General features: G+C 47.8%; 1 protein-coding gene across 3 annotated transcripts in view; it reads left to right on the top strand.

Annotated features, from left to right (window-relative positions):
- Positions 1 to 20,390, top strand: part of FUBP3 (far upstream element binding protein 3) — a 40,406-nt gene extending 20,016 nt beyond the window's left edge. For 2 of the 3 annotated variants that reach the window (XM_068413704.1, XM_068413702.1), the window contains exons 8-19: positions 821 to 983; positions 1,883 to 1,981; positions 3,984 to 4,088; positions 4,469 to 4,571; positions 5,227 to 5,327; positions 6,600 to 6,741; positions 11,307 to 11,467; positions 12,329 to 12,402; positions 12,910 to 12,986; positions 17,007 to 17,078; positions 17,779 to 17,906; positions 18,978 to 20,390. In XM_068413704.1, coding sequence (XP_068269805.1) covers positions 821 to 983; positions 1,883 to 1,981; positions 3,984 to 4,088; positions 4,469 to 4,571; positions 5,227 to 5,327; positions 6,600 to 6,741; positions 11,307 to 11,467; positions 12,329 to 12,402; positions 12,910 to 12,986; positions 17,007 to 17,078; positions 17,779 to 17,906; positions 18,978 to 18,986 — 1,234 coding nt within the window. In that variant the 3' untranslated portion in view covers positions 18,987 to 20,390. The remainder of the gene's footprint in view (positions 1 to 820; positions 984 to 1,882; positions 1,982 to 3,983; positions 4,089 to 4,468; positions 4,572 to 5,226; positions 5,328 to 6,599; positions 6,742 to 11,306; positions 11,468 to 12,328; positions 12,403 to 12,909; positions 12,987 to 17,006; positions 17,079 to 17,778; positions 17,907 to 18,977) is intronic. The other variant, XM_068413705.1, reaches the window with a different exon arrangement.
- Positions 20,391 to 25,361: the final 4,971 nt, after the last annotated feature.

Genomic DNA, 25,361 nt, shown 5'->3' with positions numbered 1-25,361 from the left:
GAAGATGCTGCTTTAGACTGAATAGGGAACCAGTGCCTTTCTTCTACCTACTTTGAGAAGGGTTGTGGGAGAAGGGCAGGAAAGAGATGTGGTACTAGGAGCCTTCAAGATGAAGGGAAGCCTTGTCAGATACCTCTGACGTGCTAAATATTTTAGAGAAGGTATCTTTAATCTCCCAAATGCTTCTTTGTGTCTGTCTCTTCTCGCCAGGAGTAGAAGAACCCAGTCTTTCACTGGTTGCTGCTGCAGTATCCTTGCCTCGCTTCACAGTGTAGCTTCAACACCTACTGCTTGGGGCAGAGGCTGTGTTAGAACAGTGTTCTGGTGCTGCTGGTAAGAGCGGGCAGAGAAGAGCAAGGCATTTGCCTGTGACTGATCAGAGAGCGGTTAACCAATGTGCTGTGTTGGTGTCAGAGCAGTGTGTGGTTTTTGTCTTGACCAAGGAGAATAGAGCTTGAGTTTTGCCAAATAGTGAGTATATATGTTACAAAAGTTTAGAACATAGAGTATCTTCATCCAAAATAAGCACTCCAAATGCTATAGCTCAGCTGTTACCCTTAAATTCCAAAGAGGTCAGAGCATGCTGCTGCTCTTCCTTCTCTCTTCCCCTTTCAAAAATCAGACTGCTTATAAGTAATCATGGTAGGGGAAACTATACATCAGAGTTGAAAATAAAGCAAGCATTGTGCTAACTGTGGTTTCCTTCATCTTTTCACTTCTTCTCCTTTCCCCAATCGCTTCCCATTCCGATGGTTCCTGGTCTCTTGGTCACATGGAACAATGTTGTCTAATGGTTGTTTCCCTCGATTCTTTTCCAAAGACAAGCAAAACGGCTACTGGGGCAGATTGTAGATCGCTGTCGGAACGGACCTGGTTTTCACAACGATGTTGATGGCAACAGTACGATTCAGGAGATTTTGATCCCGGCATCCAAAGTGGGTCTAGTCATCGGCAAAGGAGGTGAAACAATAAAACAGTTGCAGGTGCGCAAGATGCATTTACTTTAGGGCTCTCTTCCCTACTGCAGCTTCTCTAGATCAACAAGAGCGTGCTGAAATGGAGAGCCTTAAATGCTCTAACCTTCTACAGCAGGGACTACTCTTCTGCCTTCGGAGAGCTGGACTCAGATCCAATCTTATGTTAAAAAAGAAGTAGGTTTGGCCCCAGCTACGCATGTCGTGGAGTTTTACCAGAACTGTGGAAGAAACTCATGTGCTTTAGATAACATTTGGCGCGTGCTGTTCAGGAGGGGATCCTTGTAGCCAAGAAAAGGCTATCTCTAGTCTGCTGCTGCAGTAGTTTTTAATGCCAGCCATGCTGTTGTAGAGTGCTGTGCTTCTCTTTTGTTGCTGATCGGTGATAAAGCTGGCACATGTCTTCCTTTTTTTTCCTCATCCCACCCCTTTCTAATTAAAAGTGTTGTGTTATGTATAAATCTATGTTCCTAGACATTGTTTATTCCTCCGTCTGGTACAAGTGCTTTTTAAAGAATAGAGGGTTTCAGAAAAGCACCTAGGTCCAAAATGTAGTTTTTGAGTGCCCTGATTAAGCCTCTGTCATCCAATAGTTTTAAGGCTGATCACTTAATAACTATTATATGCAGACAGCTAAAGATTTTGGAAAGGGCTGAAAAATCAATTGTTGAGCTAGAGTTCTCTTTTTGCAAGGGATTCAGCTATTTGAGAACTTCAGGAGTAGCACACTTTCTGGCAGTCCTTTACACTCTAGGACTATTACTGAATTTGTACTATAAGTACCTGTGAAGAGCTAAAGTAGCGTTCTGTAAAGCTGCTGATTTGACCTACGTAGTGTTTAGTAACCGAAATATAGTCCCTTGTTTGAGGGACTCTGCTTAGCAAAGTGCTCTGTGCTTTTTCTTCAGGAGCGAACAGGGGTGAAAATGATCATGATCCAAGACGGCCCGTTGCCTACTGGAGCAGATAAACCTCTCCGTATTACTGGAGATGCATTTAAAGTACAGGTATGTAATAAAAGTAAGCAGTTGCCCTAGAGAATTGAGGAGAAATTTAAACTTTAGAGTATTTGTGAGCATCTAATGGAGTTGAATCCCAACTGGAAGTGCAGTGATCCTTGCTGGTTTTGTTTGTTCTATAAGGTTGAAGTTTGAGTAGAGCAAGTTAAAACACCAGACTAGCAAGTGTTGGCTTGTTTATAGCGTAACCCAGGAGCTCTCACTCCACATAGATATTACACATGGGTAGGAGAAGAGCTGAGGAGGAAGGTTTGGAGAAAGTAGCTTTGAAATGCTTTCCAGTCCATGAAACAAAAATCATAGCTATATGTTACTTGAGCAAATGGGTTCTTTGTGACTAACTTAACCACACGTTTGAGAGAGTTTTGTGGAAGGTTCATTATCTCAGACAGCCAATTGACGCAGGTAATTAAAAAAAAAATCCCATGACAACTCCTGAAACCAAGGGGTTTGCTTAATATTGGTACCTCAGTCTCCTTGTGTCAGGGTTCTACAGATATGTTCATACCTGCGGTTCAAAGCAAAAACCCATGATCAGCCAGAGTCTGGAATATTGCAGCATGGTGGCAATGCTTGATTTGAAGAATTAAAGTTTAGCTGTGGCATGTTCCACTTCTCAGCAAGTGCATTTCATACCTTGCTAAGTACTTAAATGTAGCTTGGCATTCCTGTATCTAATAAAAATAGTTCTGTTTCATAGGATCTCCCTAATCATTGCTGCAACAGTTGATGTTGCTCAGGGATAATATGTTTGGGTTGTAGTTTTCAAACTTCTTATTGCAAGTGGGCTTTTAGATTTAAATGTTTGGGTTTTTTCCAAAATCCTTACACTTATTGTGGAGGTATAGATATGCAAAAAGGAGTTTAATGGCAGTCTTGCTACTTTTAACAAAATCACACTTTTAAGTGCTGCTACTTCCCAGGTGGTTTCTTCTGCCTTGCAAGATTTGCTGTTGTCACGTCTTCCGTGCTGTAAATCGTGCCAAGCAATCATGGAGACTGCGTAGGCTGGAAGATCTTTGAGGCACTTAGAAAAGTTGAGCACGCTTAGAAAGCACTTAAGAAGCTCGATGAATCCTTGGGTTGGTGGGATTCTCTGGATGCTGCAACAGTGTTTTTTAACTGTGTTAAATTCCTATGAAATCTCTTAATTGCCCTTATTTCTGTCTTGGCATCTCTGGTCTTTAGTTTTTTCCTTCTGAAAAAATACCACGGGGGCTTGGAAAATATGTAAAAATGTGAAAGGAGTCAGATTCACCAGTGTCCGTCAACCTTGGAAACAGAAACAAAATGTCAAAAGCTTTACTGGTAATACAGAGAAACAAAGGCTTTGGGTTTGACATGTAGGCTTTTTTTTTTTTGATGGTGGCTACTGTTGGCTTATTTCCAAGGTACCCTTTTACTAGCTGGGCTACATGCAAGCTTGTGAATGGCTTTGAGGGCTGCAAGTAGGTAGGAAGAATATTCGTTTGTCTCAGAAAATGTCTTGCTGGATTGCTGCAGACTTGGGCTTAACTTTTCTGTGTGTCAGTAAGGTTACTACTGCCCACCTGCCTTCTTGGTGCGTGCTCTCAGGCTCTTAGTGGACATGTTCTCTCTATGCTACCACAGCTTCTACCTTACTATATTTGTTTCAGTTCTGCCCAGTAGGAAAGGGCCTTCCCTTCCTTTAATTTAAAAACCAACCGAACAAAAAAACCCATCAAAGATATTAGCTAATAAGGGCCTTTTTGAAAGACTGAAGGAAGCAATTGCACACAAGAAACTGCCACCTTGCACACTTGGCAGGTTTTGTCAGATGTGGAAGATGCCATTGAGAACAGATCTCCATTGACTATGGTAAAGAAATTCTGAATCAGAAATGCTATTTCTGTTAAGCAGACGGAGATCGCTTTGCCTGAAGCGTGACCATTAGCCACTGTTGAGGCCCTAACACCAAGATGGCAAGCAGAATCATTTTAAGCTAACTGTAACTTCTTTCCCCATGTAGCAAGCGAGGGAAATGGTACTGGAGATCATCCGAGAGAAAGATCAGGCAGACTTCCGAGGCGTACGCAATGATTTCAGTTCTAGAATGGGAGGAGGCAGCATAGAGGTATGTTTTCTTCACGAGTACTCTGCTAACCTCCCCGTGGGATGGGTAGTGGGTGGAAGTCATCAAATTGCACATGTAACCTGTAAGCTTATTTTTAAATGCGTTGTGTTCTGTTGCCAGAAGAGTGAGTCTGGCTGCAAAGGAGTTCTCATGGACTCCCAGATGGCACTTTTCTAATTGTACTGCATTCTTGTAGTGCAGAGTTCATTTATCAGGGAAGGGATTTGTGGCCACATGTTTGTTTTTCTTAAGGGATATGGTTCTGTAGCCTGGAGCTGCTTAACGTGGCCTGTCCTTGTAGTTAAGAGCATCTCCTTGTAAAATCAGAGTAATTCAGTCCAGTTCTCTGAGCTTTCATACTGCTTTGCCTTTCCCATCAGGTCTCTGTGCCCAGGTTTGCTGTTGGAATTGTGATAGGAAGAAATGGCGAAATGATCAAAAAGATTCAGAATGATGCTGGAGTTAGGATTCAATTTAAACCAGGTTTGTGTGAGGATGAACAGCTGTTACTTTCTGACCAGCATTCCAGTTTGGGATTGCTAAAGTGAACCTGATCTGAGGTTACAGCAGCTAGGCTTTCCTAATTTAAAGGTTCATTGTGTCTCTTTCTGAAACCCGTTTAAATATGATGTGCTCGTGCACTCTCTGTTTTTCAGAGAGTAGGAGTATATACACCTCATTTGCAAACATTAGATGTCACAACAGTCACGTCTTGAGTGGTAATTATACGGATAAACAAAAGAACAATAACACAACCCCTTTTATTTCCTGTTAAAGAATTCTCCTTCAGGACATTAAAGCCTTTGGGGATCAGGAGTTGATTAATTCTAAGTAACTTTCTCTGGGTCCTTGGCTGTCTGATCACCTATCAAAGCTGCCTTTTGTCCTCTTAAAATTATACCAATCTCTTTCATGGCTTTTTGACATTTGAAAGTGTTGCCTTTTGAATGTTGTTCCTTCTGCAGTGTGGGTTGGGTTTTGTCTTCTTTCAGTCCATGGAAGAGGGGCTGAAGATGGAAGGAAGGGGTAGTTATGTTACATGAAAATGCTGCTAGCAATGGTGGTGCTAGAAGGAAGCTTTTGTTGGCGGGTAAATGTTGTCTTCTTTTAATTTACTCTTTGCCACCTCTCTTCACAGATGATGGGATTAGTTCTGAAAGAGTCGCACAGGTCATGGGGCTTCCCGATAGGTGTCAACATGCAGCACACATCATCAGTGAACTCATTCTCACGGCACAGGTGGGTTCTGGAGCCTCTTGGGAGGAAAGTGCTTGTATGGGAATGTAGCTGTATGGATGCCACCATCTGAAGAACAGCGGTGTTAAATTTTCCCTCTGGTAGGCCACACATGCTGCTGCCTAGGGCAGAACTGCTATGTTTGGTTTTTTGTTTATTTGTTTTTTTTAATGTGATATGGGCTGAGTGAGCTATGGGAAGGTCTCCTATTCTCAGGCAGTATTATGAGACCTCATTGTAGCTCCACGTTTACCCCCCAGGTTTAGTTCTTAAGTTATTTGAAACTGGTGACCTGGTGGAATGGAGTCCAGCAGTACTGTGAGACAGTGACTGGAGGCCCTGCTCAGTAGGGCTGAGTAACGCTGACGCAGCAGAGCATTAACAGTGTTCGGTGATGCTTCAGCTTCAGACTCCAGCCCTCTGCTCTAGTGGCTGTGGGAGGCAGGGGAAGGCAATGAATGCTCACGTATGCGGTCACTGTGCTCTAAGAAAGACACCAACATATTGCATTGCCCAAGAGCAAGAAGTACAAAGATGGGTGAAGTAGTAGGGCAGACTCACAGAGGAGGTTGTATATTCCCTTTTTAATATGAGAAGTAAAGATGTTGGACCATTCCAGACCAGATACCTGAGCATAATTTCTCCATCAAGGGTAGGTCTTGATATCTCTTCTTGCCCTGAGATCTGGTTTGAATATTTGATTCCATGTTTTTTTTAATTATCCACTTAAATTTTGAGGTCTGTCATGATAGCCTCTGGCCCGTGACCTTTGCTTTTGGAGAAATCAGTTACCCAAAATAGGTATGGCCTTTAAGTGTCTTTGAACTTAAAAGCTTCCTTTGGAAGTTTTGGAAAGCGTGCATTTCAGCTGAGTAATTCCAGCAGTTCTTTAAAGAATGACACAAGAAATTTCGAGTTTGGAAGCAGCTTCTGTGTGTGTCAGTGCCAAGATCTATTGGTTGCTCTAAGGAAAGCCCCCATTACAAACTAAAAGTCCTTTAGTAGTTGCTTGTTTATTGGTTTGTTTCAGCAGATATAAAGGCATGCATTTAAAAAATATAAATATCTTCCTGAGTCAGGAAGGCAACTGTAACCTACGTTACTTGGCATTTCTTTAAAGTGCTTCAAAATCATGAATGTGAAACTGAAGTCCAAGAATATCTTAATTCAATGCCATTGATTATCATGCAGTTTAACTTACCTTGCTGTATTTTATTTTTAATGTGCATTGGGGCCAGCAAAAAAAACACTGATACAAATTTTTTGCCTTCCAAGGAACGAGATGGCTTTGGAAGTTTGGCTGTTGCCCGAGGAAGAGGTCGTGGCCGTGGGGACTGGAGCGTTGGAACACCTGGGGGCATGCAGGAAATAACCTACACTGTGCCAGCCGATAAGTGTGGTCTCGTTATAGGCAAAGGTGGGTCCGGTGACACTAAATACGAGAGCTTGCAATCTTTCTCTCTTGGGATGGTCACATTCTTGCTGCCTGACAGTGAGGCTTTGGAGTTTTCTGTAATTGCAGGTATTTAGCGGCCAGTGAATGCAGCGTAGGAATAAGCTGTAAGCGCTTGTGGTTGTTTCTTTGTGGTGCTCTCACTCATAATTGTACTCTCCAGGCCCTTGTTCACAATATGTAAGAGAGGCTCTTCATGCAGAGCTGTCAAGTAAGCTTGTTATAACAAGCAGCTGGCTGAGAAAAGGCAGGTTCATTTGTGGATGCTTTTTATAGAGATTTCCTTTAAACGACAGTTTATCAGGGACAAGCAGAACAGTCATTTCATCATGCTGGATTTCTGTGAGTGCCATGTGATAAAATGGAAGGTCTCTGAATGTGGTAATAACAGTAGCTGCTTCCAGCCACGTACCTGAAGTGTCTGATGAATAAAGTGAAGTAGCAGGATTTGCCTGTATCTGAGCTTGCATCTGAGCATGTCACAGAGCAGGCTGGTGTCCCTCATCTTGCTCAGATGAGTATGTTCACTGCCATGGAGGCTGCTTGGCTGCCTTAGCCATTGAATGTCTCCATGGTAAGAAGATGGACAAGGAGTCACTGGCCCAAGACAGTTACGAAACCAGAGCATCAGCAGCAGTCTCAGTTTGTCATAGAGCATGAGCTACACATCAGATAATGGCAGTACTTAGATTACAGCCAGGAGTAGAAAAGCTCTCTCACTCTGAATTGTTGCAATGCTTCTGAGTTAATACACTGACATAGCAAAGGAGTTGTGTTTAATTTTTCTGTCTGCTTATTTCAGAAGTAATGACATATGCCTTAGTGAGTATTTAAGTAATCACAGTTGGCTTTTAGCCTCAGCAGAGATGAGGTGAATAGAACAGGAACAGATTAGCTACAGTGGTAAAGGGGGCAGAGACTGAGAGCATTGTGCCATGTTTCAGTGACATTTATTTTACTGCCATCCTGTTGGGCAGGAGTGAGCTTGCGATGAAACGTGTTGTGGCCTCTTTCCCCTGCTGCATCTCACTTGTTTCCTTCTATGTGCCTAGCCCCTATAGCACCCTGAACTCCTGCCTTAATGGGTGACGAGGGACACGGGCATGTCAGCAGTGTATCTGCGGCCATGTTCAGGTGTTGTTCTTTGCCATAAACCTGTTCGCAAACCTGAAAACTTTTTTCAATATGAAAGAACATCTGCTCTCCCCATTATGCAGAGATTACAGAGTGATTGTCCTTGATTTCACTGAACAGTCCAGTTGGGCAAAAGATCAAGCAAAGCAAATTTTAAGCCCACAAGTGAGAGTTATATGTATGGAAAAATCAAATTATAATGAAGCTTTATTGCTGTATCCATTAGTCATCCGTAATAAAGGAACAGAAAAGGTCACTTGTTGTTCAGCAGTGCGCTGAAGTGGAGCGTTTGTGACTACAGAGAGCAGTGTGTGCTGAAAAGATAAATGCAGGTAGCAGAGTTGGATGTCCTAGCACTCAAGCGCAGGGCCTGGCACGGGCTCACGGTGGGGGTGAAGGGTAGCTTTTTACCTTTGTTTCCACAACAGCAAAATAGAGATTCTTACCCGGCCAGATCAGAAGCTTTCTGGAGTGACTAATTACTAGTTGTATGGTGATTTGAGTGCTTGTAGCTTTGTAATACCACCTTGTAATCGGTGTTCTTGCAGTGCCTATGCTCTTAGTCTATGGCAGCCTTCATTTTTGTCAAGTGAGTGATGGCTGTAGCATTGCCTTTCGGGGCCTGGACCAGGATGGCTGCACTACACTCACCATATGTTGATGCAAGGCACCTGATTCTTCTTATTTCCTCTCCCAGTGCCCATGGGGCAGTGTTGGGGAAGAGGGGATGTTAGTGGGGTTTTCTTAACAGTGACCAATTGTAAAACCTTTGCTCCCACCCTGTAGTTTCTGAGCAGTTTTCAGCAGGTTTTGTGTGTTTGTTTTTTCCCCTGTGATACAGGATTTGGCTGTTCGCCTTCTCTGTAAAATCTGTCCGAGTCCTCTGGGCGCACACAGCTTGGTCTCTGAGGTTAGCACCCAAGCAATGGATATCTTGGGCCCCCGGGTGTAGTGTGTGCAATATGGCCAGGTAACTGCTGCTGTGCTTCCAGCTCAATGTCACCACTTGAGAAGCAAAGAAAAAAAGGGAGATGAGGAAGTTTCTCAGCTGAATTTCTGTAGCGTATATGACAGAAGATCTAGGGCCCTTTTCTCATGGGCATCACTTCAGCTTGGGAGCATGAGCCTTTCTGAGCTGGCAAAAAGTGCTTGGCTCCCTGCAATTCCTGTGTGTAGCTTTTTCCTCTAGAGGGTGGGTAGGTGCAGCTTTTCTATTCTGAAAGACTCGAGGAAGGGTGGAGACGAGCGCCATACACATGTCAAGGGCTTTCTCTGTTTGGTGGTGCTTGGAAACAAACCACAGCCTCTCTGGGCCCCCGCTGGATTTCCATGATAAATACAGCAATATTGACAGATAACGTGGCCGGCCTGGCTCTTGTCAGCTCTGCCTTTTAACGGGTTTGATTAATTGCTTTACGATTTCACGTCCAGCTGGGGGGCCACTCTTGGATCGCTTCTGCCCCCCATCAGGTAGAAGAATGGAGCAGGCTGCTGAATGCAGCTATAGACAGCCACCATGTGCCGAGCGGGTCACCTCATTATGGGGGAAGAGGAACTTCTTCCGGCACTGGGCAGCACCATGTTGGCTGCGTCACTTCATTTGCATGCTCTGGAGGCAGAATTGGGATAGCTTGGATAAGAAGGAGCACTTTGGCATGTACCAGACTGGATGGTAAGGAGAAGGGCACCAAGTCCTAGTACAGGGCGTAGGAGCTTGCAGCCTCTGACCAAACCTGGAGAGCCAACTAAATATGACCTAGGAGGGAGCTGATGTGGAAACAGCCCCAACAACTACCAACTTAGTGCTGAATGCTAAGTGAGGAAATGATTTGAAATCTATATTCTCCTCAGTTCTAGTTTGATGAGACTGCTTCAAATTTTAATCCCCTTTTGGAAAGAAACCTGGTCTGCTGTGCAAGGGGCAACCCATTGTTATGCCTCTGTCGCCCAGTGAAAAAGTTCTCCCACTCCTTCATGATCCAAAGTGTGTTGGCTGAAAGTGTCCTGTGTTTTTGTTAATCAGATGAAGTGGCTGTTCATTCAGATCTCACCTCAATATGTAAAAACCAGAGCTTCAAACAAGTCTGCATCAGACAAAAGCATTACATAAAAAAAAACTTCTTGGTTTTGAAACTTCATCTTACCGCTTTCCCATGCTTGACTGAAAATAAGTGGCTTGGCTTTTGGCTGCACAGTACAATCCCTGTTGTCTGCCCAGGGATGTGACACGATTATCTTTTGTTAAATGCATCTTCAAAAATTCATTTAGAAAGAGTTAATTGCCCTTTGGCAACTTTTCCTCCTCCCTTCCCCAAGAAGGCTTTAAAATGTTAAAAAGGTCACGAGTCCATTACAATGAAATGAACAAGTGTCTTCAACATCCACAGTTTGTTTTGAAGTTGTGTTGGATGTATAGAGATGGAAATGCGAGCAAAATTGAGGAGGTTATTTTTGGACACTCTTTTTAATTAAAACCAAACAAAAATCTCCAGTTAGTTTCCTTTGCTTTGTTTCCTGCTTTGGGCTGGTGACTTTTGGTTTGTGATTTAAAAGTTGTAAAACCCCTTCCTTCCCCACACCCTTTAATTTCTCCAGTTGAGTGGAGCTGGTCTGTAAGTTGTGTGAGCTTCCAAAAGAAGAATTGAACCATTGTAACATTGGCTGAGGCTTTTGTTAAGCAAATTTCATTAAGAGACCGGGACCTAGCAGGTCTTGGGGAAATCGGATCTGCTTTGGCTGGCCCTGCCGCATCCTGCTCGAAGCACTCCCATGCTCTGGTGTATCCAGATGGCAAACTAGCCAGATATGTTCACTGCATGCACAACTAGCTCTGAAATAGCAGAAGAATCCTCTTGGAATCCTGCGCTGCCGCGGTTGTGTGGAGGGATGCGTACACCGCGGTGCGAATGGGCAGCGCGGTAAGCAGAGGCTTCTTTAAGGGAATAAACAGGATGTGTTTGTGTTGAGCAGGATGTAATTGTGAGAAGGCTTGAGCTTTGTTTGTAAGCTACAAGGTATGTGGCTGGTGGCTTTTTGCCTTAGTGGAATGAAATGTCTAGTGATGGAAAAAAAAAAAAGCCTCATGGAAGGAAAAAAAAGCATGTTTCAGTTGCAGGTGACTTTCTTTTCTTGAGGATTGTGGACAACTGTGCAAACCCACCAGAATTCAGTCAGTAAGCTTTTTGCTCACAGTTTCAGCTCACATGTTATGAGGCGGTTGGAAAGAGCAACATGAGCTCAAGTACTGTGGCTGCTATTGCCATCCCCAGCCCACCTCCCTTGAGGCACGCAGAAGGTAGTTGAAACTATTCCATTACCAGAACCTGACTTTGTTATGCTTTTATGGAAGGAGATGCTGAATATCCCTTCTTATGTCTTGGTTTTCTTTTCTTCAGGTGGTGAGAACATCAAGAGCATAAATCAGCAATCAGGAGCCCATGTGGAGCTCCAGAGAAACCCACCTCCGAACACAGACCCTGGTGTACGAATATTCACAATCAGAGGAGTTCCCCAGCAGATTGAACTCGCTAGACATCTCATAGATGAGAAAGTTGGTGTAAGTTCCATCTCTGTTGATCTTGGTCTGTCTCAGACATGGCATTTTCACTCTTAGGTACATGTAGGCCTCAACTTACAGGATGGCACAGAATACACACATTTAACGTTATTTAGCTTCAAAACTATTTGCCTGTTAGCAGCTGTCTTGAAGTTTGGTGGCCCTCCAGCATCTATTCGACTAATTTTTGCTGTGGTCCCAGAAGGATCTGACTGTTTGCTGACATAATCAAGGGTAGTGTGCAGCTGTATGAGAGGGAAGAACAGCAATAGTAAGGTATGAGAAGGCTGTCAGAGGAGATCTTTTTGAAGGGAAGACAATAGTGTCACTGCCTGAGAATGACACAGTTCTGGCATCATCATCCTGAAAGTAACACTCAGCTTCTTGCTCCAGTAAATCCAGGATGACTTTTACCTTCCACTTAATGCAGTGCTGTGGTATTGAAGCTTAATCATGTCAGGCTGGAGTACTACTGAAGGGGGAGATTTGGGTAAAAGAAAGTGCGGAAAATACTGAACTGGGGCATGATAAAGCTGAAAAGCAACCTTTATGCTGAGTTGCCTAAGAGGAGAAGGCTTGACACCAACCTCAGGATCCAAGCTATTCAAAGGAAAACTTCCAACTGTGCCGTAGTCCTGTTAGCCCCTTTGTGGGCTGGCCAGAGTTGCTTTTGAAGCTGGGCTCCTGGAGTGTGCTGTCAGTCCTGAGAACTTCGTCCTTGGAGAATTAGTCATTTCTTTCAGGTGCTGGGGTTTAGTGGAATGTGTCCCAGGCTGTCTTCTCCCCTTTCTTACTGCTCATACTAGCTGCATCCACCCTGTGCTTAGAGCTGGCATTAAATATTTGTGGATTCTGTGACAGGGTACCAGCATGGGTGGACCTGGAGGATTTGGTCAAAGTCCATTCAGCCAAGCACCCGCTACACCTCATCAAAAGTAAGCTTCTCCATCTCATCACGGGTGGGCTGTGGGGAATGATTGGGAGCATAAAAGCATTGGGAGGAGGGTGGAGGGCCCTGAAGGGATGATGTGTAAGTGGAGCCTTTTAAAGATGGAGCATTCAGAAGCAAAAAGCAAGTGAGATGAAACCTTTAAGCTTGATTGCAGGAAGGATTTTAGCTATTAAATTATAATCAAGGTAGTATTGGCATCTCCAAAATTCCTGTCTCTAATACAGTGAGAGCATGGAAAGAAGCCTAAACTGCATAGATGACAAGGAGTGCTGTTCAGTATGATGTACCTTCATCTTGGCTTCGTGAACAGACCAGTATCAAGACAGTTAGCAGTCACACCTACACAGCGTTTCCTTTTGTTCCCATGTTCGTCTGTTTGCTCAGCAGTTGCTGACTATAAGTAACAATTTTGCTTCCGTGGGCAACTGCATGTATATGGTCTGTTACATATTTTATTGGCTACTTCAGTGTGCCTTTTTGTCCTCCGCAGTGGTCCTCAGGCGTTCATGACGCAGGGTTGGGGCAGTACCTACCAGACGTGGCAGCAGCCTGGACAGCAAGTCCCAAGTAAGTGTCTAGGACCTGGGCTGGAGAAGGGGTGGTGTTCCCTTTGCGATTGCTGCTTCCTTTCTGCAAAACACGGCTTCACCCATGAGACCACTTGTGTGAAAAGAGCAAAATAATTTCCTGAGCAGAAGAGGTGTGTGGAGGCATGCTGTGGTGTTTGAGCTCAGAATAAGCTGAAGTCCACTGAAAACTGTAACTGTTTTTGTGCACTGAACTGCTTACTGCCTGTTTCTGCTCTTTGTGTAGAAACTCGGTCCTTGCTGTCTGTTCCTCTCTAACAAAAAACATTTCTGCCTTAGACTCTCTTCTGCCAGGCAAGCACTTGCCAGCCTCACTTCCCACTAACAGGCACGCCACGTCTGGTGGTGAACCCTGCCATCTCTTTGTTCTGGACCTTATCAGTTCTTGCTTATTATCTTTTTTTAAAAAATGTTCCTTATGAGCTCTTTACACTGTTCAACTCCCAGTCTGGTGGAAAGACTGGGAAGGGAGATGCAGAAAATGGAAGAAAGGATAGGCAGGGCTCCTGTCCTGGTTCATCCACACCAGCTGTAGTAGTGTCCCCGTGTCTCCTTCTGGGAGTTGATGAGAACTGCTCAGCCTACACAGTGCTAAATGCTCAGGATGAGGCCAGCGGGCTAGCTGGCTTTCAAATAAATTAAAAAACCCCTAACAGTGCACACGTGTCCGTAGTTAAGAGTTTGAAAACTGAACCCAGATCACCCCTGCTGCTGGGCTTTCCACTTCAAGCCACCGGCACTGAGTCAGGCTGGCTGTTATTCTTTAAGGTTCAAAGTGTCATTTCTTCCTAAAACCCTGTTCAGTCAAAATTCAGCAGGTTGGAATGGGGAGTCCCCCTTTGCGGAATAATTGAAGTAGCAAATGCTAGTGGTGACATTGGGAACTGCATCATCCTGTGTCCTCGACAGCCAAAGTAATGGTTTGCCCTAAGCAGAGCAGATTCAGTCTGCTTGGTAACCTCAAAGTTCATTTGATGGGCAGTAGTGTCCAACAGACACTTTTCAATGAAAATTTTTCAGGAAATGTGAGTTTTTTAATGGCCTGGTCCTGTGAAATCTAAAGCTAAGCACCAAAAAGTGTGTGTGTGGGGGGGTGATTTTAAAGGGGTTTAATGACAGGTGTGTTTCAGTGCTAAGGCTGATTTAGCTATGAAGTGGGTTATTAACTTCAGTATAAATTCCCACTCTTTGAGGTTCCTGAGGTAGAGGAAACAGAGGAGCAATGCCTGCGGCTGCACTTGTGATTCCCTGTAGCAGTAATCACATTTTAATGTTTATGAAATTTGGAAATCCTCAGTACTGCATTGTTAACTTGGTGCATTTCTAAAACACGTGCTACAGTAGGACATAGGAACCCTGCATGGGAAGTGTGTGTTAAACTCTCAAAAAATGCTGCTGGAAGAGTCCTGCTCCTCAGCAAGTACAGTCTAAAAATCATGATTTTTTCTTTGAACTCTGGAAACTTGTAGAAGGTCAATAGTTGTTGGGTTTTCATGACAGCAAAATGCAATGGTGGGCTTGAAAGGACTTTTTTTTTTGTACAGGAATGGAATAGTATGGTACTGACGAGTATTTTCCCATTAGCTTGCTTTACAGGAAAAATTGTTATTCCAGTGTTTTCCTGTGCACCCCCAAGGGTACTGGACTTCCCTGAGCTTTGGGAAGCAGAGCAGTCAGCGCAGCAGGGAAAGCTCTACAAAAAAAATGTCATTTTTGTCTTCCTGTAAAGCCTTTGAATAAATGCTTGTGAAACGTGCGTTGCTGTTTGCCTCGCAAGATGCCTTTAGAAACTCACCTTAGTAACTGCTCTTCTTCCTCACCTCCCTGAAACATCCTCTTATCCTGCCCACCAGCCACTGGGGAAAAAATCTCCCTTCCTGCAACATATGGTCATGCCTCAAGCTCACATCTCCTGGCTTTGGAGCCTGGTATAAGATGCACAGACACTTTGAATCCCCTGGTTACCGATAGTGTGGCTTGTATCCCACTGGTGACTGCTTTGCAGTGAGTTTGTCAGGTTTCTGGTGGCTCCCAAGAGCAGTGAAGCATCCTGCCTTGCCATTATCCTTCCCCTGTATGAGTTTAGTACCACAAGGCCGTGTTTTGGGGCCAGGTGTGTTAGTTCTGCTGTTGAACCTGATGGAAAACGTTGGCTCTCTAGTTTCGTGTCTACGTAGCATCCTCCACGTTCCTGTTTGTAACCAGGCACACTGGTGCAGTCTTGGTAAGGAGAGAGGACAGACAAGGTAATGCTGTTCTTGAAGCAGCCTTCACCACTTTCTTCTGCTGAAGATCACAAGGGTACCCAGTCAGGCCAGGTGGAGTTCACCAAGGTGTGGGAGGATTATTATAAGAAACTAGGTAAATACCTGCTTTTGCACTTCAAGTTTTCATTCAGAAATAGTCTTGTGCAGGGTCCCTCCCCGAGTGCTGCAGCCTGTTTGTTCACGGCTCTGCTAGCCCTGTCAAAGAGCCGGCTGAGTCCTTCTCTGAGCAGGCTTCCTAGGGACAGAGCCGAGAGTGCCCTCCTTGTGGGAGGAGGGGCAGACCCCCACCCCCTACACATGTATTTAGATTTTAATTACTTCCCCCATCTTAAATAAATTAACTGACTGGGGAAACATTTTGCTGTGAAATGCATTTAGCTGCGTGTCCTTTCAGCCTGCTGCGGACTGTAATTCTCCTAGAAGAAAAGGCATTGAAGGAGGTCCTTTGTTGGCATTAGCAGGTGGACAGTTGAGGCAGCCTTGACCTCTGCCAGAAAAGGTCCTGACTTGCAGCGTTGGTCAAGTCTTTTAACCCGCTTTTATGCCCCTGGACAGGACACTGCTGCCCTGTTCCCTCCACCCACTTCACACTTGCAGTGTATTATTTTCCCCCTTCCCCCCACTTCAAAGCCCCCCTTCGGCCGGCGTCGCGGGGCAGGGCTGCGCGTGGAGTGCGGGCGGATGGGCTGGGGAGGGCTCTCCTCCACGCACATCTCCTCGCCTGCCGTCCCTGCGTGTAGTGGCTCGTGCTCAGCGCTCAGGCTCTCGCTCTGCCTGCCTCTCTCTGCAGTTTTCTGATTGCTGCGTGTTCTGTTCAGGGCTTTTCTTGCTCGCTGTGTGTCTGGCTGAGGGCTCTTTGCTCTAACTGTGACTAAGGGACGTGTGGGCATCCCACCTCTGCACCCAGCTGGCTGGACTCCCCCCCGCAGTCGCACTTAGACATGCTGGATCGAAGGGGTTTTAGTGCTTCGAAGAGGGGGAGTCTGTGCTAGGTGAAGTCCAAGGTTTTGGGGTCTGTGAGGCCTCTCTCAGTGCAGGTGTTGGCACCGCTCAGTGCAGTGTGGGAGCCTGGAGGCCACCCCGCAGAGGGGTGTCATGGCTGCCTCCCTGTTCAGTGCTGGGGGGGCTTTGTGCAGGCTCACGGCTCCCCTCGGGCCTCAGGGCTCTGCAGGCTGTAGCAGTTTGGCTGCCCCGGAACTGTGTGCTGGGGCTGGGGGCACAGAGAGGCACTGCCCACGGGGGCTCCTGCTCTGCTGGTGAGAGGAGGGGTGAAGGATGCAGAGCCCCGAAAACCAAGTGAGATGACTCTAAACATGGCCATTTCCTTGGCAGCTCCATGGCTGGAGGTCGAGGTGACAGGTCTCAGTTCTGTCAGGGGTTTGAACCCTGCAGCCCTGTGCAAGGTGTGAGTGGACTGACAGCCTAGGGTGGCTGATACACAAACCGAGCAGCTCCCAGGCAGTGTGCTTTGGCTTGAGCAGGTCCCCACAGCGGGGAGACTTGGCTTAATGCCCTTTAACAGGGCACACGCAAGATGAAATCAGGAACTTGAGCTTTTCCTCAGTTTTCCCTGAACTGAGGATGCCCAACACTGTAGAAAGGTGGAAGCTGAAGAGTGAAGTCTGGGCAAGTGAGGTAGATCCAGGACCTGTCTAGTGGAAAGGCAGATGTCACTGGCTGGAAACTGTCACCTGTTCCATATTGACGTGCCCCTTGTTGTCATCTTTGCACAGGCCAACAGAGCCAGCAGCAGAACAGCCATCCCGATTACAGCAAAGCATGGGAGGAGTATTTCAAAAAACAGAGTGAGTGAAACAGGATTACTGGAGATGAATCAACTCTTGTTACAAACAGAGTTAACTCTAATCTGATGACCTGTGTCTCCATCCCCTGCCATTATTAGCTTCTAGTCCTCTACAAAACCCCTTTGCTCTTCTCCTGTTGGTGATGGTGCATGTAGTTCTCCCACTGAAAGCTCTCAGTTTTGCTGTCTGCTGTCACGCCTCGGGAGAGGTGCTCCCATTGAACCATAGCCCACAGCAGACCTTGTGTCCATGCTGACAGTTGATCTGCCTGGGGGAAACATAGCGCACAACAAGAGCTGGTGCTGACAAAAATCAGAAAGCTGAAGCTGGGTTGTTGAGAGGGTAGGAGCGCTCTGCTCACATGGAAAAGCGTGGGCCTGGCTTTGTCCACTCTCTTAAGAAGTGCACGATGCTGACTTCTGGATTTGCTTTTGACACTGTGCTGCTGGAGCCTTTGGGCCGAGGATTAAGGGTGCAGGCCATCAGACAGTGTCCCTGCAGCGGGAACTTGTCACTTGGAAGCCAGCTCAAAGCCTGTCCTGTCGTATCCCAGCAGCAGGTAGCCAGTGTCGCTCTTTCAGACGTCTGCAGCTGTTGGAAGGGGGCTGGCTCTTCTTTAAGCTTTACAAAAGGAGATCCTAAGCCTGGGCTTGGTCTTACTGAATTGCTCATCTCTCCCTTTTCCCTTCTTTTCCTCCAGGTCATGCTGCCAGTGCTGCTTCTCAGGCAAGTTCCCAGCCGGACTACACAATGGCTTGGGCAGAGTATTACAGACAGCAGGCTGCCTACTATGGGCAGACACTAGGGCAGGCTCAGGCCCACAGCCAGGTCTGTATTCATGTTCCCTGAACCCCAGTGCTCTTTCCCTTGGGGAGTTGGGTACGTTGGCCTTGCCCTGGTGTGGGGACTCCGCTTTGGGTTCACATGGTGAAGCTGAGGGAGTGATCACAGAAGTGAGAAATTGCTCACTGCTCCCGTCGTGTTGTTTCACCGTCAGAGTCTTATATCCCTGTACGGGGTGAGGGTTTTTTTGGGAGAGGACTGGGAGGTTATTTGTTTCTCCTGGGGCCCTTTCCATATAACCCCCAGGCTGTTTTGTGGCTTTGAGGAATTAAAGTAAAAGGAATGATGGAGCCAGGCCGGCGAGGTGGCACAACACTGGCCCGTCGTGCAGTCTGGGACCGTGTGTGCAGGCTTTGCCTTTCTCTCGCAAGCTTTGTGCTAGGACAGGAGCTGTGCGCTTGCCTGGGGAGGGGGCACCCTGTCCTGAAAGGGAGCGGAAAACTGTTGGAAAATAATTCAGATTAACCAGCAGCCAAGTAAAATCTCACCTCACCTGTCACTCAGACCAGCGGAGGGTTGGGTGGGATTTATCCTGATCGTACCCACAGGGTATGTGAACCCACCGGGTTCGTGTCTTAGTATTTGGCGAGAAGTGTGCGCAGAGCACGCGTACGGTGGAGTGGGCTGAGACGCTTCTCCCCGCTGCATCGGAGCAGGAGCTGGTGTGGATGCAGGCGGCGCGGGCAGCCGGCCCCGTGCGCAGGCAGCTGCAGCCTCCCCGCTGGCCGGCACCGCCGGGGGCGAGCGGGGCGCAGGCATCGCCGCGGGCGCTGGCCAAGGGTGACCCAGAAGCGGTGATAAAAGGGAGTTCTCTTCATTCCTCTCTCAAAGTCGGGCCCTCTGGAGAAGGGAGATCTTGTTCGATGAGAGGCGCGAGCTCCTGGAAGGAGAGCTCAGGGGTGGCGGGCGTTAGAGCTCTCCGATAGCGTCGTTTGAGGTGCAGATCCTGCGTGGCTGGAAGGGGAACCAGAGACCCGTCTGCGCCGGGGGAGGAGGGTGCGAGCTGTGAGAATTTGCTGCCGCTGAGTAACTTTTCCTTTCCCCCCCTCTCTCTAGGAGCAGTAGAACAAGGTCCTCGTGGCAATTTTTTTTTTTTTTCCTTGGAATCATTGTGGAAGAAAACCTTTTTGTAACAGAGGTTTCTAGATTTGCAACATTTTGATGAAGACTTTTCTGTTTGTTTGTGAAACACTAGTTGTAGGATAATCTATACTGAACTTTTCTAAGAATCAGGAACAATTAGTAATGTACTAAACTTATGGACATGCTGGTAATTTTGTTTCCAAATTTGTTTTAAAAAAAAACAAAAAACAAAACCTCCGGGATTCTTTTTGGAGAGAAGCCAGAGAATTTGCAGGCACCAAAACGCACCCCAGAGCTGTGACATTTCAACATGTGGGTTTTTTTGTGTGTTTTTTTTCCTTTTAATTTTCATCTTTTCTGTTGCAACAGAAAGAGTGGCTTGGAAGTCTTAGGTGGTATGTAACAAATCCTAAAAAAAAAAAGAAAAAAAATTTTAAACAGTATTTAAATATTCTTAAATATGTAAATTCATTAAATGTTTTACTTCTAATTTCTTGTATCTTGGCTGTCTTTGATTTTATTGCATTTTTTAAAAACTGAACTATGATATGTATTGTAATTAATTATGTGAATTCTGTTTGCGACAGTTACTGTTTTGCTGTCAGGCAAGTTACGGGCTGGGGGGGGCATTTTGTAGGGTTTGTATAATTTCTAGAGTCTAAAGGGGGTAATATAAAAATGTGTTAATTTTTTTAGCAATACATTTTTTCATGTCTCCATTGCTAGTTGCATTTATGTATCTAAGACCTCCAAGCTTGTTTAAAAAAAAAAAAAAACAAAACAAAAAAAAAAGAAAAAAAACTTTCCTCTATGCTCTCAGAAATATAAATACTGTTATTTTTAATATTAAAATGAATCTGCTATTAGTACCTTTAACAAACACTGTGGAACATAAAACCATATAAAAGGTAGTAACTATTTTTTAATTCCAGGGTGTTTTTTGCTTTTTCATTTCTTTTAAATATTTTCTTATCTAATATTTGTCAAATTACCTAGAGAAATAAATGAATCTAGTATTAACCACAGTATGCGCTAAATAATTTTGATTTAATAAAAGGGATAATATGATTTCCAATGTTTACTGTAGTGTTTCTTGTACAGATAACAGTGTATTTTTAAAGGAAAAAACGGAATTGAAGCTATTTTTTCTTGCATTTTTAATTGCCCTGCGGGACATTCCGTTTTGAAATGTACTGAAGTTACTGTTCTTGGGTTCTTTCCTTATTTTTTCCTTATGCTTGAAATGTCTAACTATAAAGAAACGCGATCGGATAATGTTGAGCATGGTGTTTAAAGAAAACAAAAAGTGTTCTTTTTATTTGACTGACAGTTGCATTTTACACTCTATATAATAAAATTTCCACAAGGTGTCTTGTGGGTCAAGTATTTCCAGTCTGGTTTACTCCGTCCGCTCCCCCTGCGCTCGCCGAGGTCCCCGCGCGCCCCCGGCTCCTCTCCCCTTGAGTGGTTTGGGATGACTCCGTTACATCGACTTGAGCCTTAATTCCAGCGAAACTCTATTAATGTCACGTCAAAGCGTCTCTTGGCACCGTGACGCTGAGGATTTCCACACTGAGGTGCTGTAATTGTGGCTGTTTGGGCCAGAAAGAGCCGTTTTAATGAAGGGAAGATTGCTGTTAGCCAGAGGGACGTGGATGTGCAGCCGTGTAAACGTTTTATTGCCTGTCGAGGAGGCGACAGCCCCTGGTTTTAATACCCTGAACTTGTTGCTCTTCCACAACTTTGTCTTGGCAGCTGAATCTGTCCAGGACTCACCCTCCGCCCTGCAAATGGGGTCGCTGGAGCAGCGCTGGCCCAGGGTGGGAGCGGGATGCGGAGGGACGCGGCTCTGCCACAGTCTTGTCTGTTAGATGTGTTAAGGAGCAGTGACTTTTGGTTGTAGCCAGGCCAAGTTTGGCGATGACTCTCGTCGCTTCGGAGATCTCGTCTTGTAAAACGTGAGTTTTGTCGTCCTCCAACATAAAATAGCTCCGTCCACCCCGCCCCAGCCAGCTGTGGGGGTTTACAGACTGGGAGGGAGGCAGGGAGGGGAGAAGATCCCATCTGCAAAGCAGGGAGCGGGAGGCATGTTGAGAGCCGGAAGAAAAGGAGATGTAGCATCTCTAAATATACCTCCAGAGAATCAAGAGAGACAGTGAAAGATGGGATAGTAAAAGCCACTTGGAAAGAGGGGAGAGGGGGGAAAAAAATGGCTCGAGGAGGGCATAAAGGCTGCTGATGGGAATTGGGAGCGGGCATTACCGAGAAGACTTCCTTCTAATTCATCTTCCAAGCTCTGTGCCAAAACAGCATTTGGCATGGTTCACAGGGAGCAATTGTGTGATAATGAACCCTAAGGTGTCCCTTAATTGAAGACTGAGTATTACAGATTGTGCCAATGGTCGTAAATGGCGCAGGATTGTGGGAGGATGCATTTTCTTAAATGTATCTGTAAGTACAGATGAGTGAGTCTCCCCAGTGAAATACCCATACTATAAATTATGGAAATATCTCTTTCTGATGCAACCTTTTATTGAGGGGGTGGGGCAGTGCAAGAAATAGTTTGCAAGCCTTTGAAATTTGGCCTGTCATTAAGATGGTGCCTGCAAAGCTGAGTTTTCATCAGCAGTCTGGTGTCCTGGAAGGCTGAAGTGCTCGAAACGTTCCCAAGTTCAGCAATTTGTTTTCCATTATTGCTGCCTGCTCGGGGCCGCAGCCATTGTGCTTCTTTCTGGTGTGAGTCCATGATAGGCTGGAGAGGGGCAGGGCGGGAGGCGACGCGACGCCTTGGCACCTCACGAGGGGCTGAGGACCTCCGGGTTCCTCCAAACCCCCCCCCAGCCCTGCTGCCATCCTGCTCTCTGGCTGTCTGGGGGGGCCTGGGGACTGGTGTGATGGTCATCCCACCCCAGGGCCCCTCGCCCTCCACGCTGGGTCTGTAGGCAGCTCCTCGTGTCTCCTGGCTCAGGTGCATTGTGCAGCCCAGAAGCTGCTGTGGTGCCTTCAAGCCGAGTCTGTGGCCTCCAAGAGAGGAACAGAGTCTACTGCTCAGATCTGGGCAAGCTTAATCCCCAAAACGAAGTGGATTAGGCACTGACTGCGTTAGTTTTCATGGCAGGGAGGGTTCATCTGCCCCTGGGGTAAGAATGTTGGACACTGCGAGGTGCAGGGCAGGTTCCCAAGGCAGCAGCATCTGGCACATGGGCCACGTCTGGAGCTTTGGGGTCTCTGAACGACGGTGGGGACGGCACAGCCTCTTCCTCCTCGCCGGGGAACCAGTGCCTGGCACGGGGCCGTGCCTGGGTGTCAGTCCTGGGGTCGGCGGGGAGCTCCTGCGAGGAGACCTTCAGTGTGGGGAACACTCTGCCTCCGGCGTGCGGTGTTTGGGGACAGAGGAACGCGAGTCAAAGGCCATCCCAGGTGAGTGCCCCGGCGGGAGGTCCCCAGCCCCGGCTCCTCAGCTCCTGCTCTTTTCTGTCTTCTACAAATCATGTTCCTTCGTTCAAGCACGATCCCTTTCCCGAGGCCTCAGCTCAGGCGCGCGGAGGCTTCGCTCCCCCCAGCACGAATCCATCACAGTTATATTCAGGGTGCATCTTTCACGGGAGGGTGTGGGCATCTCGGCCCCGTGTCCCACAGACTGCCCGGGCTGTGCGGCACCGGCCCCGCTCGTCAGGCACAGACACTTAGTTCTAAGTAGAAATTTATTGTGGTCCGTCTGCAAACCATTTCAGAGCAGCAGCCCGAAAAAGCACATCCCTGAAGCATCTTGTTGGGCTCACCGTGACCCCGACGCTTCCCTGTGCTGTATATTCAGTCTGCCTGAACAGGCAAAGGCTATTTTGGGGGCAGAGGAGAGACTTGAAGGTAGTCTGAAATACTTCCTTTAATTTTGCATGAATTGAAAACAAACTACGTTATGGACAGTGCGAGATGAACCGAAATGGTTATTGAAAGAGACAAGCAGGCGTGGGACTTGTTTTTTCTTCTCCAAGTATTAAATATTTAATTGCACCAGAGCAACAGTATCCTTACAGTAAGCTGGGGGGGGTGACGGGCGGTCGGAGGGAGAGCTCGTGGTGTTTAACGTGAAGGTTTGTGACGTGAGGCAGACGTTCGCGAGGTCCCACCTGTGCTGTCGCTTCTCCTGCAAACCCGCTCGGTTCGTCGCCCTCTCCGGGGATTTTTGGGGCTGTTGGTGCTTGTCGGGTTGTGGCACGGGGCAAGGAATTAGGCTCGTGCAGTGTCACGTTGGTCCTGTGCAGATAAAGGTGTCGGTGTCCCCTGCCAAGCAACACATGGGTGTTTTATTCCACGACAGGAGCTGTTTCACCTTTGGTTGGCTGGTTTGGAGGTTTTTCCCCTGGCTTTGCTGTGAGTAGCAGCGGTGCAGGGTGCCCATCCCAGGCAGGGCGTTTCCCTGCCCTCTTAGGGCTGGAAAAGACACGAAGGGAATTTTCCACAACGTTTCATGCTGGAAAACAGCAGAAAACAGAGTTATGTGATGTGAAGATGAGTTGCAATAGGCACGGCTCCCTGGTCTGTGGGCGAGAGGAGACAGCAGCCCCCGGAGCTGAGGGCAGCGGGCGAGCGGGCACTGAGCCCCCACCCTTGTCTCGGCGGCACCCCAGTGGGTGCTGGGGATGGAGGGGGACGGTGGGGAGGGACCAGCTGCCCCTGGGACGAGGGGGACGGGGCAGCGGGTCCCCCCTGCCACCTCCCTCCAGGTCTGGGGCACCAGATTCAAGGCAGGTGACCCAAAAAGAGCATCTCTGGGGTTGACGTGGGGGCAGGTACCAACAGCCCCCCCCCGATTATCTTCCCCCCCTGCCCCTTATCACTTGAGCAAATCCTATTTCAAGGCCGCCATGAAGAAGCCTCTGATCTTCGCAGAGGCCAGCTCGCTCCCCTTTAATCCCGGCCAGGCCAGGGCGCAGGTGCTGCTGTCCCAGGGGATTAGATGGTCCCATTCCCTTTGTGCGAGCCATCACTCGCCGGCGGCCAGGTCCTGGTGAGCGGCACCGACCTGCGGGGCTCCTTGTTTGGGCCATTCACCGGGGAATATTAAACTTCGCTGCCGTGGAGTTGTCACACAGGGAGGCAGGGGCTGTTGTTCTGTTTGTTTTGGAGAGAATAGGGCCGGCGAAGGGCAGGAGCCGCGGCCGGGGTCACCCGTGCAGGGCAGCCCCGCTCCCGGCACCCATCCCTGCCCTCCGCCTTGGCCAGGCATGGCCCACGCTGCCTCCCCCAGCGTGCCTGGGCTCATCCCTCCCCTCGTCCCCTGGCCCCGGGGACGCTGCCCAGCCACGGGCCAGGGACGCCAGCGTGGGTCCAAGTCCAGCAGCTGGAGCTGCTGCTGCGGGAGAGACGGTGATGGGATGTGGCAGAGACAGTGGTGGGATGTGGGAGAGGTGATGGTAGGATGTGGGAGAGGTGATGATGGGATGTGGGAGGGACAGTGGTGGGATGAGACTGTCCCCTCCCCAGGTCACTGCCAGGGGGGAGGAAAAGGTGCAGAGACTTTCCTGCTTCTGCAGCCCCAATCCCCCCTGGCTCCCTCCTGCTCTGTGCTGTCAGGGAGGAGCCTTTCATGGCGGGGAGCACCTTTGGCATCCAGCCTGGGTGCGGAGACCACAGAGATGAGGGCAAGCAGGCGGGGCTGTGCCTGGCCCCACAGCCTGGCCCGGCCTCGCCAGGGCCCCTGCGAGCACCCGGCCGCTTCGAGGAGGTTGAACCCCTCAGTGCCTCCTTCATCCCCACCCAACACGGTCGATCGTGGGCAGAAAAGCCATCGCGAGGGCATTTCACACCGAGTGTTTCCCAGCAGCTCAGCGAGGGCCCCGCGGCGCTGGGGCTGCCTCAGTGGGCGCTGGCATCCGGCCACCCCGGGCCACTGGCCCTGCTCGCCGAGCTGCAGCACCGCAAAGGCAGCCGAGGAGTTACAGCCACGATTTGCCACAGTCATGTTTCGTTTCGAGGCTGCCTCATCCCTGCGAAGTGGTGGGACAAAGCTGGGAAGGTGATTTTTTTTTCCTCCTCTGTTTGCTTTTGTGCACCGTGACCCCCCTTGCCAAAATACTCCTGGAAATACCGCTTAAAAAAATGGAATGGGGAAAAAAAAAGGCAAGAAAGCGAGCAAGAGCAGAGGGGCGAGCACGCAGCATCTCTGCTCGGCTCCGCGGCCTCCCGCAGAGTGAAATGGAGGCAAATAATGCCCTAAAGCTCGTTTGCCGAGCAGTGCAATCAGCCCGCCTGGCTCGGAGGGGCTGCAGCCCTCGGTGCCGGAGCGCTTGCCGGGAGGGTCACGGCTTCACCGCACCAAACCCCCCCCAGCCCAGAGCTGCTGGGGACCCACCG

The sequence above is a fragment of the Nyctibius grandis genome, chromosome 16 (assembly GCF_013368605.1).
Source record: "Nyctibius grandis isolate bNycGra1 chromosome 16, bNycGra1.pri, whole genome shotgun sequence".
Classification (NCBI taxonomy): domain Eukaryota; kingdom Metazoa; phylum Chordata; class Aves; order Nyctibiiformes; family Nyctibiidae; genus Nyctibius; species Nyctibius grandis.
Note: the sequence above shows the minus strand (reverse complement) of the source record. Positions and strands in the feature narration are given on the sequence as shown.